The 16,653-nt window shown below is 38.4% G+C and overlaps 1 protein-coding gene across 1 annotated transcript in view; it reads left to right on the top strand.

Annotated features, from left to right (window-relative positions):
* Positions 1–16,075, top strand: part of GUCA1C (guanylate cyclase activator 1C) — a 35,948-nt gene extending 19,873 nt beyond the window's left edge. The window contains 6 exon segments of the mRNA XM_057488607.1: positions 4,149–4,270; positions 4,272–4,298; positions 8,451–8,538; positions 14,458–14,533; positions 14,535–14,642; positions 15,931–16,075. Of these exon segments, the coding sequence (XP_057344590.1) occupies positions 4,149–4,270; positions 4,272–4,298; positions 8,451–8,538; positions 14,458–14,533; positions 14,535–14,642; positions 15,931–16,075 (566 nt within the window).
* The last annotated feature ends 578 nt before the right edge of the window (positions 16,076–16,653 follow it).

The raw sequence follows: 16,653 nt of genomic DNA, 5'->3' as shown, positions 1-16,653 counted from the left end.
AAAATCAGTTGTCTCCTCTATGAAATAAGAATAATATGGTTACCTGCAAGGTTGCTGTTAGAATTAGGGATAATGCTTGGAAATTAGCACAGTGCTTGGGATATGGGCTTTTTTCCTTAAAAAAAAAAACTATATATATATATATATATATATATATATATATAAATGGTAGCTCTTATACTTAGTAATAAAAAATAAAATAATTATTTTCATATATATAAGGTTTATGATTTAACTTTTTACCCACATTTCACATCAGTCATAGTCTGAAAACTATGATTCATGGCAGATCATAAACACTGCCTGGAAACCATATATTCCACCTGTGGATTTTCTCTTGGACAATACCAGCGCAGGATCTTGTTTTCCTTTATTGTTTTTTAATATTAGACTTCTAAGGTAGAAAAAAAAAGCATACATTTTTTCAATCTTTTCATACTTCCTCTGTAGATATAAAAAGTATGTCTTTTAATTCCCACACATTTTGAGACTGTGAGAAAGCGTAAATTTAAAGTAATCATATATTTTGTATCTCTCTCTTGTTTTAACCCCCATCTAAAACATGAGTTATAACATATTAATAGAGCCAAACTATCATGTTCCATACCTTGACCCCTGTTTAACTCTTCCCTGTAACCCACTACATCCTAAGAACATGATTCATAAGTCTGTACATGTATTGGGTTTAAAATCAGCTTTGCTTTGTGCTCCCACACTCTCCCTTCCCGAGGCTCCCTAGAATGGCTTTGTGGGCATCCAGTTCCTCCCCTCCCTCAACTTGAAAGGAGGATCCTGCCATTGCCAAACTGATATTTTAGGATGTTGTGCTGCAGATTTATGAGAGGAATTGGTGGAGTAAAAGGACAACGTGTTCTCCTGCTAGAGCTGGCAGTGAGGGACCAGGCAGTGGAGAACGACTGAGCAGCAGGGTGTATGTGGAGGAGCAGATGGGAGAGGAAGGGGCTGTTGTGAAGAAATCCATAAATGTCTTGCAACTCGTGTTTGTTCCAGAAATGAAAGTAAAGACTTGCTGTTATTTTGAAATCAGTTTTTGATTGCTGGAGTATATTTCTGTGATGATGTCATTATTCTGAGACTGAACCATGTGGATCATAATTTTTCTAATTAGTCTTAATAGAGTGACATAAATTCAAGTGAGAATAAGTCACAATTACAACTTGGAGAGATGCCTAGATGATAGCATTGCCTACAAAGAAAGACACGGATAAGATAAATAGCCCTGGTCCGTGGTTTCCAAATCTTAGGATACATAATGCTCACCTGGAGAGTATTTTAAAATACAGACTCTTGGATCCCATCCCAAGTAATTTTGATACTGTTGTTTGGGGTTGGAGTCTAGGAATCTGCATATTTCATTGTCCCCATGTGACTTTGATGCAGGGAGCTTATGAACCCTATTCTGGCTCCAGGACATTAGGAGGCAGACATATCCCAACAGTCTGTGTGCCACGGGGGCACCAGCAGCTCAACTGCAGAAATATGAACTTCACACTGTTCCTTTGGATTGCCCCAAAGAAATGTCCATGGACATCCTCTATGGATTCTTCCCAGTCACATTTGCAGGGACATCTCCTCACCCTCTTTGTGATTCTTATTCCCATCTCCCATCCTTGAAGTCTATAGATTAACTGAAGACAATAATTATTTTTTCCTCTGATAAGCATTTGCCTAAAACTCTTTCCAACACTGACACAAGCTCTGACATCATCCACTGGAGTTGTCTCATCAAGGCAAATTTCTACAAAATCTTAACAGAAGGATAATAAGAGTTGGAAATAAGAGTTGGCTGTAGATTTTAAGGATTAATTTGCCTGACTACAAAACAGAAGGCTGAAGTGAAACATGTTTTGCTTGCCAGGGCTTTTGAACAAGGCTGCACTTGTCTAAGTAGGAAGATTTCCTCACCCACAATCAACTTTGGCTGTAGGTGAGCCAGGTTGTCCATTTAAAAACCAGAGAATGAAAATATCTATGCTCATCTCCTGGCAGGGTTTGCCCAGAGCTTTCAGAGCCTGAGTTGGAAGGTGTTAGGGCCACCTGCCCACTGTGCCCCATCCTAAGATGCCAAATGTTCTGAAGGCAGCATTGCTCAATCACCATGCAGGTGACACTGAAAACTGATCACTGAAGTAGGACTTGTAAAGTGAAACAAGCTCTCATGAAATCTAAGCTTTTTATGGAAACACTAGACTCAAGCCAGCTCAGTCTTGGCAGGGAGAGTGGTCTGTGGCCTTTTGGTAAACATGCACACCAGCTGCCCAGGAAGCCGCTGTACTCATTGGTCTGCCCTAGAGCACAGGAGGAGACCTAGGCGCACGTGTGCCCATGTTTACAGCTTCTATACCTGCCAGTCCTGTTTCTACAAAATAATGGGTGTGTCCCACCAAACCTGAAGGTATAATACCTTGATGTCTTCTTAAATAATTTTCAACTCTATTATAATTCATTTCCTTTGTCTTAACCATAGCTATGCTGGGATTAACAAGGTGAAGTGGTGACATGCAGTAGTGAAGGCAGCTGGAGGAAAGGTAAAACTGCTCACATTTTTATATATTCAGGCAGATTTCCTTTAGGAGACCCATTCAACCAGACTCCTATCATTTAGTAGATATCTTCTCTAATTAGAAGTATTAAAGTTATCCATGGGATAAAGACCCCTAAGTTGTAAAATGCAAAAATCCAATACTTGATGTAGTGAAATGATTTTAAAATATTTTCTTGTTCTCTTCTGACTGTTAGAGGTAAAAACATCCAGAGTGCAGAAAATTAAAAAGTGTTATACATTTTTTAAGACAATGCTGTAGTGATGAGCAAACTGATTTTCAACATCTAAGATACTGTCGTTGTCTTAAAAAAAACAAACAAACAAAAAAGCCATTAACCAGCCAAACCAGCTTTGCTTCACATCCAGAATGCCAGAACTACTAGTGATTTTGATTTCTCAGTTGCTTTTCCTTACAGACTTACTGGAACTACTTACAAAAGCTTAAGGCTCAAAGCAAACAGCTATCACTTTATAAACCAGTAAGTCTAAAGCCCTTTATTTCCAAGGGAAAGGGATACTTTATGTCACACCCTGTTTTGTAACTAGGACTTGACATCCCAGATATTCCAAAGAGAATGCCACTGATGTTCTGTTTTCTTGGCCTGGGTGTGCTGTCCCTGGTATCTGAACTCACATGGGAAATAGCAGAGAGGGGCTCACACCTCCCTGGAGCTGGCCACCTTTCTTACGATGGCTGAGCATTTGGCTACGTAAGGTTTGAAGTGTGTGATTCTTAAGAATGATGCAGACTGTTTCTGTTTAGACTGAGAATGGTTTGCCAATTTAAAACAGGATGAGGGAAACTACCTAAGCCTGCAATCCTTTACAGTCTTTTCCAAGATTGACTAATACAATGAAATCCTAAATGAACAAGAGGCTCATAAATTTTGATTTGTACTGAAAATGCTGCCCCTGGAGTTTAGCAGCCCAGGAAGATCAGCCAGCTTCTCTAAAAAGGAATATAGAATTTAGCTACTTGGTGTGTTTTTCTTCTATTAAAAGTTGGTACCTGGGTGGGAGATCACGGGGAGAACAGTGTAGCACAGAGAAGGCACATAGTGGATCTCTGGCAACTTGCTGCACTGATGGTCAGTGACTGCATTGGGGTATGGGTGGGGACTTGATAATGTGGGTAAATGTAGTACCCACATTGTTTTTTCATGTGAAACCTTCATTAGAGTGTATATCAATCATACCTTAATAAAAAATTTTTTTTTAAAAGTTGGTACCTGGTCTTCTCTCTAACTGTAGGACAAAACCTGAAGATATTTAGAAGATGACTACTGTTGGGTGCTCAGTGATGAGGCCTCAGCCTTCCATGATGGCATTTCAGACCCTTTTTTTGGGGCATAAGTATTAATTTTCTCTAAAAAGGCACTTACCCATGTATTTAAAGTTATTTGTTTCCATACGCATTACCTTTTTTTTTTTTTTGATGAAGCACTAGGGAAAAGTCTATGCTGAAATCTTGTGTGAAATATTAAATTATACTAAAGGTCCTATTCATGAATGATGACTTCTCAGATAAAAAACAATTGTTCTTCTCAAATATTTATTTCCCTTTTGAACTTGCTTTCCATAGGTGGATTTATTGACTTTGTGGAGTTTATTACTGCGGTAAATCTAGTTGTACAAAGAAAAATGGAACAAAAATTTAAATGGTATTTTAAGCTGTATGATGCTGATAGAAATGATTCTATTGACCAAAAAGGAACAACTGAGTATATTCTTGGTAAGTGAAGCAGGCAAGTAGCCTTTGAAGGACATTGTGTTGTTAATTCAGTTTTCCTCTCTATGGACTCGGTGACAGATCTATGTAGTCAGATATTCTTGAGAAATACATTTGAAATCAGTTTTCTCTGTGCTATTGGCTACTGAATGTGCAACTATAAATCAGCATTTTCTTCTTGGTGCAGCCCATTCTGAAGTTCAAAAATTAAGCAGAGTTTAAGATGAAAAATGAAATAAACATGATGTTCGAAAACAACTTATCTTTTTCTTTGCCTCAGTGCAGGAAGTTTTGCAGGGAGCAACTAAAACACTAGACGGTTTATATAGCAACAGACAAGGGCTAAGAATAAAGGTACCTGTGGACTAATCTTTCTTGAGCTGGACTGAAGTATTTCTAGTAGATAACTCAAGGATCTCAGATACTTTCTATCTCTGAAGTTTAATGAGTCCCTTTGTAGATCTCACCTCTCCCTTCCACCAATGGAGTGGGGATGATTATCATGGTATGAGATTAAATGGATCCCAGAGTAAAAGATGAGTAAAGGTGACATTATATCTAAAAATGAAGACATGAAGTTAAGTGAGCATTATGAATTCAATACACCGAATTTGTGACATTGATGTCTTAGAAATGATCTGATCCAAATTCTTTCCTTTATAGGTGGAGTTGAGTTACAAACATAACACATAGTAGAAATACTAACAGAAATGCATGAAAAAAATAAGCGGGTAGAACTACAATTACAATTAAACACCTCAACAAATGGACACAGCTGTTAAAATTTAAAACTGTTCATCAAATGTAGAGTTAAGCAACATAGGGTAAGAATTCAGGAATATGATAATATTCTTCTACTTTAATCCCACATAGATCATTTATAAAAGTATTGAGATGCACTTTGTAACTGAAGTTTGTAAGCAATAAAATTCACGAATTTTGCTTACATATTATGTCTTGCAACACAAAATTAGGAATCTAAAATCTTCTATAGGGAGTACCTAACCCCATGTAGATTTTAAAATATCCTCTCAAATAAATATGCTCAAATGTATTTTTTAAACATTGTGTATGTGATACAGTATACAAATACTAAGGCATGCTGCCAAAGCAGTATTTGGAGTGGGGTTCTTCTCCTAGGATCTGTGGATCTATGGTTTCCCAAATCCTTGAAGCCCTTGAAATTGAGGGATAATTTTTGCCTTTCTGTTATCCATTCTAAGGGGTAATCTCAAAAGAATTGGGAAGAACAAAAGGATAAAAGTGATTTTTTTTTCTACATCTACAGGAAACTTTTACACATATTTTCATTAGTTGAAATGTGTAACTTATGTTCCTGAGCCAAGGGAAAAGAAGCACTAAGTAACTGATAGAGTTTTTCTCTAACGTGTTTAGAAAGTAAACAAAAAGAAAGTAGAGAAACTGAAAAAATAAAAGCCCAGAGAAGAAGTTAATAATTGTCTCTGAATAATTAATAAAGATTAAAAACAGTAAGATGTAATTCTGGTAAGGGCACTATGAGAAGAACACCCTTCCACACTGTGGAGAGAGTATAAATGGATATCACTTCTTGGAAATCTGGTAATCTGCATCAAGAGGCTAAAAGTCTATCTTTGATTTAGACTCGATATTTTTGGTTAGAAAAAACAATGGTAAATGTCACCAAAGATAAAAGCTCTATGATTTACATCACTGACTCACTTAAGATAGTAAAAATAAAAATTTAAAGAAGGAAATGTTTAAATAAGTTAATGCAGTAGAATATGTACTTACAGAGAATTAGTGGTCCACAAACATACTTTCTATATAATGACACATGAAAAAAAAAGCAGGGTAAAGAACAATACATACTGTATAATGTAAGTTCTCTCAACACATGGTAACAGGATGTTAAAATGGAATTCAGCTCAGGCATCAAGAGATCTCATAAATGTAGTAGACTATAAGGCCAGTTTCACAGAGGAAGTAGTTACATCTTAATCTTACTTCAGGGATATAAAAGGGTCAAGAAGAGGGTTTTTTGAGAAGGATTATTAGAGAGGATTTCTTGGGTAAGAGCCCTCAAGTCAATAGCATGGTGATTTAAGACACTGAGATGTGGATGGACCCTTCAGTGTTGAGTATCTGAGTCATACCTGACAAGTCTAAAGAAGCTGACCGTGGCAGCTGAGTAGAAGGATGAAGTTTCGGGAGTATCTGCATTCCTAGAACTTGTCAGGATAAAGGATGCTCAGGTTTTCCCATTGTCAGCTATAGGCCACTGTGAGAGGGAATAACATTGAACCATCTCAGATCTTGTCCAGCTGAACCACTTGAAGAAGTGAGGGAACCTCAGAAGGAAGAAAACTGAAGGTACATCTAGACAGTGCTTCTCAAGCAGGAGGAATTTCTCTCCTGCTCCAGGGGACTTTTGTAAGACATTTTGGCTGTCAGCTGGGAAGTGGCAAAGGGTACAGTGATACCACTATTTATTGTTTAGAGAACAGGGATGCTGCTAAACATTGTACAATACACAGGACAATCCTAAACAAGGAAGTATTGTCTAGTCCAAAGGGTCAATTGTGCGGATGTTGAGAAACCCAGACCTGCCTGAAGAAGGTGCCTTGAGGGATCAGCTGGAATCAAAATGCATGATGCACGTCAAGGGAATTGCAGAAGAGAAGTAATGAAAAGGTGGGAGGGGGTGTCTCACAGAAAGAGTGGACTTCAAACATCTGCCATCTAAAGAGCTCTGAGACAGGGTAGCCATGACAGTACCTGCCAAGTTAGAGCTTTCCTGCTCCCCTTTCTCTCCTACTTCTTCCTGCTTCCACTCAGAGAGTGGCCAGGGAAGGGCTTAGCAAAATGCTGGAGCAGATGTGCTAAATGAGGAAGGAAAGAAAGAACCAAACCATGTTTCCTTGCCTATCTCCCCACTACCCTTCTTCTATAAGAAGAGGAAAACAAGGCACACTGACAACCCTCTCCAATATATTACCCCTCAGATATTATTTTAATATTTTAATCAGGCCTTGTCAATCTTTCATTCATATTTATATTGCCAGGAAATGGGTAATGGATAAATCCTAGAAATTTCATAATCTTTTATTGTGACTTATACATGTGGTTTAATATCACTTCACGATGTGGGAATACTGGAAGCTTAACCAAATTTTCTAGGTTTTGGGGGCCTCTGCAAAGACACTTTTTTGCCCTACAAGTATTCATCTAATAGGATGTTGCATGTATGTAACCATTACTCTAAGTATTAATCCATGTTTAACATGAGATCTTGACTTGCTAAGGCCAGGAGTTGAGACTTACCACTGTTTATTATGACTAACCCTGGATTCAGTATTAGTAATGCTTAGAAAGCAGTATTATATTTAAGACCATGCCCCTAATTGAAATATGTGGCCAGCAGTTTTCTAAAGATCCCTTCATGTTCAATCAAGATAGTTATCTTTAAATTCCCAGATGACTAATTCATCCTCTCTCTCTCTCTGTCTGTCTGTCTTTCATTTTATTATGAATCTCTACATCAAATATGTGTCATTTGATTTAATCATCTGGTGGGGGGAAGGGAAAGGGTGGCTAAATCTTCCCCCTAGGAAAGCCTGAAATGTCATTTTCCCTGAGTACCTGACAGCTTTCATGATGAAAGGTACTGTCAGCGTGTGAGAGAAATTTAGTGTTCTTCCAGGGCATACATATCTGTCTTCCCAGTCAATCACTCTACAAAAGGGCAAAAAGAACCAGGGGTGTCACTGTCAGAAGCCAGAATGGAGGCCTTAGATGCTTACAGAATGTTCTTTTATGTTCATCTGTAAGATCAAAGATAGTTGGTCTGAGATTGAGAACATTGTCTAAATTCTTGTACAGTGACCACTACAATTTTTCTCCAGAGAGCTCTTTGCATCTTTTGTGACCTAATATGTTGAGTGGATCCCTTTGTGTTCTTTAAAATCAAACTTCAGACTATATCCAGTTAATTTCCAAGCCTCATTATCTAGAACTGACATACAATTTTTTTAAGTTACTTTTAACAACAAAAACAGGTTGGGTAGCAAAACTGACATCAACACATTCCCAGTTCCATCACATTGGGGTTGAAATGTTACAAAGTATATTTGCTTCCAGCAATGTTGAACTCTCTAATTTAATTTTTCCTTGCAGGCTGTACAAACCCTCAATGGCCAGCAAACCCTGAGTCCTAAAGAATTCGCCAACTTGGTGTTTCCTAAGATCGATACAAACAATGATGGTAAGGCAGCTACTCTCCTCTGGCTCACTTTTCCTTACAAAGTAGGAAATGGTGGTGGTGGTGGTGGGAGGGCCATTTAGGCAAAAGCATAAACAGTTCAAGAAAACCCTAGTTGTGATATCATTTGGGTTTCATAATTTGGCCAGCCTAGTGCTCTCCAGGCAATACAATTCAATTGAATAAATATTTATTAACTACATTTATATTCAGTGCATGGTGCTTAACACTGGGATATACGAAGAAGAGTAAAGGGAGATACAAGGAAAGAAAGGTAGGAGAATATGATATGGAAGACCTGCTGTTTGCTCTGTGACATATTCTAGTAATTAGTTTCTTTCTCCTGGAGGTTTATCATCAATTTACAAATAAACTTAAGTTTTGCCTACTGTAGAAATCATTCAATATGCTATCTTTCTCTACGATTAGACTTTTCTGTCCCTTTGATTACACATTTCTGGAAAGAGTTGTCCATACTTGTTTCTGTTTCTTCTCTTTCTACCTGTTCTTTCTTTCTTTATTTTTAAAAAATATTTCCACGTTTTCAACATTTCTACTCTTTCTGTTCATTCTTCATCTGCTATTTCAACCCTAAAATCTGAGTCCCCCTTTAGCTCATAGAATTCTTACGTAGATGCAGGAGTGAAAAGGGAAGACACAGACATTCCAGGAGAAGGGAGAGTACTTAAACCAATTGGTTTTGATCTCAGTCAATGGACAGGTGAGCATACTGATTTGAGATTGAGGCAGCGTATCTAGGAATGGCCCCTGAAAAACAAAGTTTGGCATTGTGGAAAATATGATGTTGATGAGAGATTTAAAAAAAACAACGATGGATTTTATGTATTGGGACTCTAGCTTGTCATCTATCCAAAATGATGTTTTCCTCAGACTCAACCTGCCTGCTGTGGGTCACTTCTTCTAGTGGACACTAGAGGGTAGTAGAGACCCGTTTTGAGTTGGCAGTTTGCTCTAGGCCAGTGTGTCGAGCTGACGCCGACAGGATGGGACAGTGAGACTGGGGTCATGTGAAATCACCATTGTGAATGAGCCAAACAATTGGACAATACAAGGGTGTCATTCTCAGAAATACGATTTGGAAATGTATCAATAGCACCGATCCTCCTCTCAAGGACCCAGTCCTAGATCTGTCCCACCTCAGGTTCATGTCAGTATGTTCACTTGCTAGTTAACCGAGATCAGGGCCATTTGGTGTGATCACTCATATTTGGGTCTGTATGGATAGAGAATAAAATAAATCAGTTCATGAGAAATCTTGCAAGGAACAGATTCAGGCTAGTTAGAGTTGATAAGGAAGCTAAACAAAGCTAGAAAAAGGCCAGAGAAATGAAGAGTGGAAGGTATTATGAAGCCAATAAAAACCTTATTTGGAATATGCAGCCACAAATCTTGATCACCAAACATGAGCAATGCTATTATTTTTCTTCCTGTTCTCTTTAAATTTTTAATCTTAGAAGTACTGAAGCATAGCAGGGATTGGAGTGGAGAGAATAAACTATTTCATCCTGGGGCTGAAATTAAGTTCAAAGGATGAGTATTCTGAAAGTAGATGGGACATTACAGATGTTTAATACTTGGTATATACAGTGAATTTCAGAAGGGCAGGTCAACAATATTTGAAATTAAGCATACCGACATGTTCAATTAAGCATACCAGAATAGTGCTGACTATCGTATATATTTTTTTGATTTCTCAAAATAAAAAGTAAGCACACCACTGACAGCTGATGATCCAATGAATATTGAAACCAAAAATAAAGAAGGTACAACACTCCAAGATACAACCAAAGAAAATTCCAGGAACATATATGAGATCCTAATTTGACTGTAAATTGTTTGCAACATTATGACCAACATCAAATATTTTGGGACAGAAAAATATCCAACAGCTATGAAATATTCTAATGATAATTATCATGGTAGTTAGGAAATAAAAGTTAGAAGATTAATCAAAAGAGAGGTATAAGATTAATGCTAAGAAAATAAAAAGATGAAGAGCTATGAGCTCCGTGAGGGCAAGAACTCTTTGTTTTATGTACTTTGGCATTTCCCATGCTCTCACACTTCCTGGCATATATTAGGTACTCTATAAATAGTTGTAAGATGAGTAAGTGTCTGATAAAAAGTCATATGAAAAGCAAAGGAAGAAACAAATAAGAAATAAGTGCAACATGCAATCCTATCTGTAGGAAGGCACAGAAGACTCTTTTGAAAATTAACATATGTATGCATATGCATTGCAAACTTCATAAAACATGGACTTAGAAGCAGAAGTCAGTTACCAATGGGAAGTGGAGCTGGGGACCAGAGAGAGGTTATAGGGGGATTCTTTCTTTTCATTGTACCTTTCTGTAGTGTTTGGAATTTTACCATGAACATGTATTATTGTTATAATTCAACACGTTATTTTTATTTTTATATTATGAACCAAGGCATCTAGGAAGACAAGCCTAAAGAGAATCAAAAGACAGAAGATTAAAGCTTAACGTAAAATATTATTTGAAAACAGAGAGGACAGCAAGACAAATCAGGATGAATCCTAATGCAAGAAATTCTGCAGCCTTTACTACATATGGGAGGATGACTGATCCACACCTACTGCGCACTGCTTAGGAGTCCTCTTGATGCATGTAGGACAACTTACACATGCTGTTCAGAGCATCAAGTGCAGAAAGTGCCCAGGCAAGCTTAACATAGAGCCAAACAGTGCAGGGACAAAGGAGACTTAAGTGCCTCAGAGCAATAAACTCTGAAAGTGAAAAGAGACAGAACAAGGCCAAAGAAGAAATGAAAGAGGTTGATTATTGGGCAGCTATTTTGGGTTAAAGGAACAGAATGTAAAGAAAGATCTTTTACTGAGCGACTGACCAGAAAGACCAGTGGTTTAGCTTAGAACAGAGTGGTAAGCCACGAGGAAACTGAATCAAACTAGGAAACGGAGAACTACCAGGAGATAAGAGGCAGTCAAGTCCTCACATAAGAGAAGAAACTAACTGCTGCACTTACAACTCTATAAATGCTGCCATAAAATGCTGCTGAATGCCTCTATTGCCATCTTGCTAATGGGCACAAAACTCGAGTTGTTTAAAATCTTCCCCAGCACGCTCTCTTGAAAACCTGGTTATTTTCATCGAAGACTCTCCATTTCCACCTTTGATAATATCCTAGCCCTAGCACAAGTTTTCATGAAGTTCTAATTTAAAAGAAGTAAAAAGAATTGAAAAAAAAAATTCCTTCGCATAGGCTGTTTGTTTTTTTAAACCAGGCTGACTTCTTTAGAGCAAAAATGCTAGTGTGGACATGCACGGTAAATTTTGGCTTTTTTGAGTGGTTGGGGGAGCAGGGTTATGTTAATGGGAAGAAATAGATGAGATGACCCAGGAATATCAACAGATGACCAGATTGCAGAACAGGATTAAAGAAAGTATTCAGGGGTAGTGAATCTGCTGAAACTGGTAGTGAGAGATGGAAGATCACCCATAAATAACACTGTCCTGCAGAGTCCCCGCGAGTGGAGAATGTGTCCACCAGCACAGCAAACAATTCTAGATAACGCAGATATAAATTATGTATATAAGCATAGTTCAACATATAAATAAAATTGTGCACTTTCTGAATTTTGTCTGATAAAAATTGAAATGTATTTTTAAATATAAACAAAATTCAAAAATTCAAAAATCAGTTTAGATCTGAGTCCTGTGATCTCCGGCTCAATCACATCTTCCTGGCTTTGGCTTTTTACTGGTAGAGGTTTTGATGCAAAGCTTCTAGACCTGCACAGTGATCCCTTCTAGGCAGCCCAAAAACCATCCTTTTAATTTAGGAACAAATCCACAGGCAAATTAAGAGGATTAGGAAGCAATGGTTAAGAACATCAGATAAAGGAAAGCAATTCTTGACTGTGTTTACTGAGCACTTGCCATGTTTACGTCAGTGTAGTAGAGGAAATGGGGATTGTAGTTAGGGCTCAATAAATGTTTGATGAATAAATGAATGCTACATGCAAGAGGGAAGAATGAAGAAAATGTCAAAATGAGTACTTTAGATAGAAAGTGTAAACATTTTAAGTTGCTATAGGCAGAGGCTGGCTTAATTTGGAAAAAAAAGAACTTTTGTAAGTGGTTAGGTAACATGACAAAAATAAATATGCGGAGTTCACAGGTGTTTTGACAAGAGTGAGAAAACAGCAGTGAAGAAGTACATCTTTGAAGTTGCAAAGAAAGTAGTTCTTAAAAAGTTCTCTTCACACAAAAAAACTTGCAACTATATGAAGCGATGGATGTTAACTACACTTACTGTGGTAATCATTTCACAATATGTGCATATATCAAACACTGTGCTGTAACACAAAACTAATACAAGATTATATGTCAGTTCTATCAATAAATTTTTTTTAAAAAGGAATTCCATCTTTTCTCTTTTTTCCATGTCAGTAACCTGCGTTGCCTTTCAACCAACACTGCAGCTAAACCCAGTATCTTCAGATGCAGCTGCCCTCACTGCCAGCAACACAGAAGGGTTACAACTGAGTGGTCAAAAACAACTTCAGCTTCCCCATCTCGACCCCCACTTTTCTTTTGGCCATGCTGAACCCCTGGAAATTTGAAAAATCTTTTGCATTGAGAATTTGGAGGCTGTGATTTCCTTTGAAACAAACGGGTGGTTATTCTTTTGTTACTTACGGTCACCCGTGCCCACCACCTTGCACCCATGTGACCTTCCCCACCCACACACTTACCACTCCTTTTTTATTTTCAGTTTATTCTACTTCATTTTGTTTTACCCCACCCCTGTACTTGCCCTTTGAGACGGAGGATTCTACTCCTACCCGCTGTTAATTGGGGTTTTATGCAAACTTCCTTAGAATAAGGAAAACATAATGAACAAAGACAAAATTTTCCTCTAAAAAATGTATTTTACTATTTGCCATCAACAACAACAAAAAAGTATCTTACGGGAATGTGATAAGTCACACTTATTTATATTTGAATCACTATTAGGGTGCTTTAGATTTGTCTCATCCCCTAAAAAGTAGTGGTTCTCTGACACCTGAGATCAGTTCCTGGTGACTCTCTGGCACAGGTGCACATTCTCTAGTTGCTGAATGTACTTGACTTGTCCTTGGCCAGGCTTAAATCCAGCCACAAGCCCTATGGGGTACAATCTCTTTGAGATCAGGAACTGTATCTGTGCCCTTAAACTTGAATATACCCATAATTACAACCCAAGTGATTTAAGTCAATAGAGAAGTCCATTCCATCCACCCAAAAATGTTGAAAAGTTGTCTTGTAGGACGACGCTGTGGAAAAACACGGCCCCCAGTCCACAGGGTGGAAGGCAATAGTTTTATAGAAATGGATGACTGGCCAGCACAGGCCTAAGTCTTAAGTTAAGGGACTAAAATTAGGAATCACAAATCAGAAAAGGAGGGGAGACCTAGTAACTAATAATTATATGTGGAGTGAATAATATTTAGCCTTTCTCACAGCTTTTGGACAGCCTCAGAGAGAATAATATTGAAAACAGCCTTGCAAAATGTAATTTCCTCCTGATCTTAGACATCTTCAATCTTCATGCTCCTATGACGTGGTCATATCTTCAAGATTCAAGGTAAAGTAATCAATACTGTGTAGAGGTGTAAAGTGTGTATGTGGACACAGGCGTAGCACTTCACCTCATGTTCTCAGCTCAGTATAAGAATAGACTGTATTCATCAACCTTATTTTCATGGGCAACCCTACCAATGTATCCTTTCTACATAAGGATATTTAAAGAATTTAGTCTGGTTGGGGCGAAATGATATCAAAAGAAGAATATCAATAAAAATACCTATGAATATATTGTATATGCCAGTGAGTGGTATGGACAGTCTCTTGTTAATTGTTCAATTATTATTTATAGGAGAGTCGACTTTAGAAGAATTTATCAATTGCATGGAAAAAGATCAGTATATTCTGGAGATTGTCTCCAAGAGCTCCATGGAATGTGCTGGAAGTAATCTTTAATGAGAAGCAGTCGGACACCGAGGTAGTCTTCCTCCGAACCATCTGACAAGGTGGTCTAGGGAAGGTGAAAATAAAGTTGCGGTAAGAATGACTCCCAGCTCTCAGTGGACACAAAGCTTCCATTTGAGAAGAAGTTTTCTCCGTGCACATCCTCTTCATTTCAGGTTTTTATTATAATTGGTATCAGCCTGTGAATATATCACTGAAGTCCCACAGAGACTTCCATAAAGATCCTAGACAGAAGGATTGTTCCTTTTCTGTTTATACTTCAGTGCTCTCTCTTCAGATTAGAACATGATTAAACTGAAGGATTCTCTATCAGTTCAAAAAAGAGCTCATATGTATGTTTCCTTGCACAGCTAAATGAATCTGCATCTAAAAATAGAATTATCTGGACAGTGTCTTCACAGTTTAGCATTCTTCTTAGGTTAAACATGCATTCAGCAAATGTGTTCACTGCCTCTTGGCTCTTGTTGCATCTGTATATTATAAATGACTGAGTTCTGGTCTATTGAGAAACTGTTTTTGCCCTTCTTTCTCATTCCTTACCCTGAATGCTGCCTCGAATTGGTAATAATGTTCTGCTCTAAAGGAAAAGTCTTAAGCTGTGTACTAAAAGGAGATTTCAGGCTGGGCAATGAGAGTGTTTCCATCTGATTTGTTATAAATCTGGGTCCAGTTGTGCATGAAAATGTGATGCATCATCTGTAATTATTATGCCAGTTGGAGGTTTGATCAGAACAGCAGACAACCAGGCTATGCAACAACAAGCACTTGACATTTTAAACGGTCCTGACATTATAGCTCTGACATTTCATTTTTCATATCCTTTCCAAAAAATGAAATGATGAATGGGATTTCTTGATGGGTTAGAACTTTTTAAGTTTTGGGTTCTATATCACAGGCCCATTAGTATCTCTGTCAATGCAAGACCTTCTTAAGGAAACACCATGGAGACTGCTGAACAGTTGGACACTGTCTTTATGTTAACAGCTCCTTAATTATGCTTTCATATTCAAATTTGGATAAAAAACACACAACGGAAACTACAGAGACAGAGTTGGACTCTCCCTGTCTTTGTCATAATTACAGGTATGGGTAAAGGTGTAGGGAGAGGTATGGAGGAGACGGAAAATGCAGTAGAAATGGAGGTAGGGAAGTTGTAGATGAATGTATAGATGAAGACACAGATGGAGGTAGAAGTATCCTGGGGTTTCCAAATGATTCTAAAGAGATTCACAGAATATTCAATATATGTTGAAATAAATATATCACAGACAAAGTGAGGTGAGAAAAGTCACTGCAGCCATAATGACACAAAGTTCTCATTTGCCAAAAGTGAGGTACCCACTGGACTCTGATTTCCTAGCAGTAGAAGTGAAAAGGAAAACATCGTCACAGTGGCACCCCAGGAGCAGCCCCACCCTGGCAGTGGCAGTGATTTCACTGTGCCTCCGTGTTCCTCTGAGGCACCTGGTGTCCTTTGCACTGGAAACTGGGCTCCTGCTCCCTGATCTAAGCTTCCATGTCGTAACTTCAGCCTCTTCCCGGTATCCTCCCAGCCTAGGACGGCAGCTGCTCCCTGCCCATTCTGTGTTACTTGGGGGACCTCCCTTTGCTCATTTAGCCCTCCAATGTCTTTTTAGCTAGTTCCTTATAGTTAACTCTCTCTGTTAAAGTAACCAGTGTGGTTTCTGTTTCCCAGCCTGGATCCTCACTGGTTCTGGTCCCTGACTGACTGAAGCGTCAGTCCTGTCTAGGTGGGGAGCCCCCAGCTCCTTTCCCTACCTGCACTGAGGACTCACTCAGGAACTGCACTCAGTGGGCTTGTGTAATCCCAACAGTCCAGTGATGTGCCTGTTATCTCCACTCAATGTCTGGTAGCTGAAATTCAAAGAAATTCTAAGTAATTTCCCAGTTACTGCCTGGTGGTATGCTTCTAGCACCCCCTTGGGCTGAACCTAACAGGAAAACAGTTGACAAAGGGACAAGGCAGAGTCAGTAGGATCCCAGCCCAGCACCATGGAGCGGAATGCAGAGGGATGAGTTTGGAGCTGAGAATTTTTAGCTTAATTACCAGCACAGATGGGAT

The sequence above is a fragment of the Manis pentadactyla genome, chromosome 1, assembly GCF_030020395.1.
Source record: "Manis pentadactyla isolate mManPen7 chromosome 1, mManPen7.hap1, whole genome shotgun sequence".
NCBI lineage: Eukaryota > Metazoa > Chordata > Mammalia > Pholidota > Manidae > Manis > Manis pentadactyla.
This window is presented reverse-complemented; position numbering and strand designations above follow the sequence as displayed.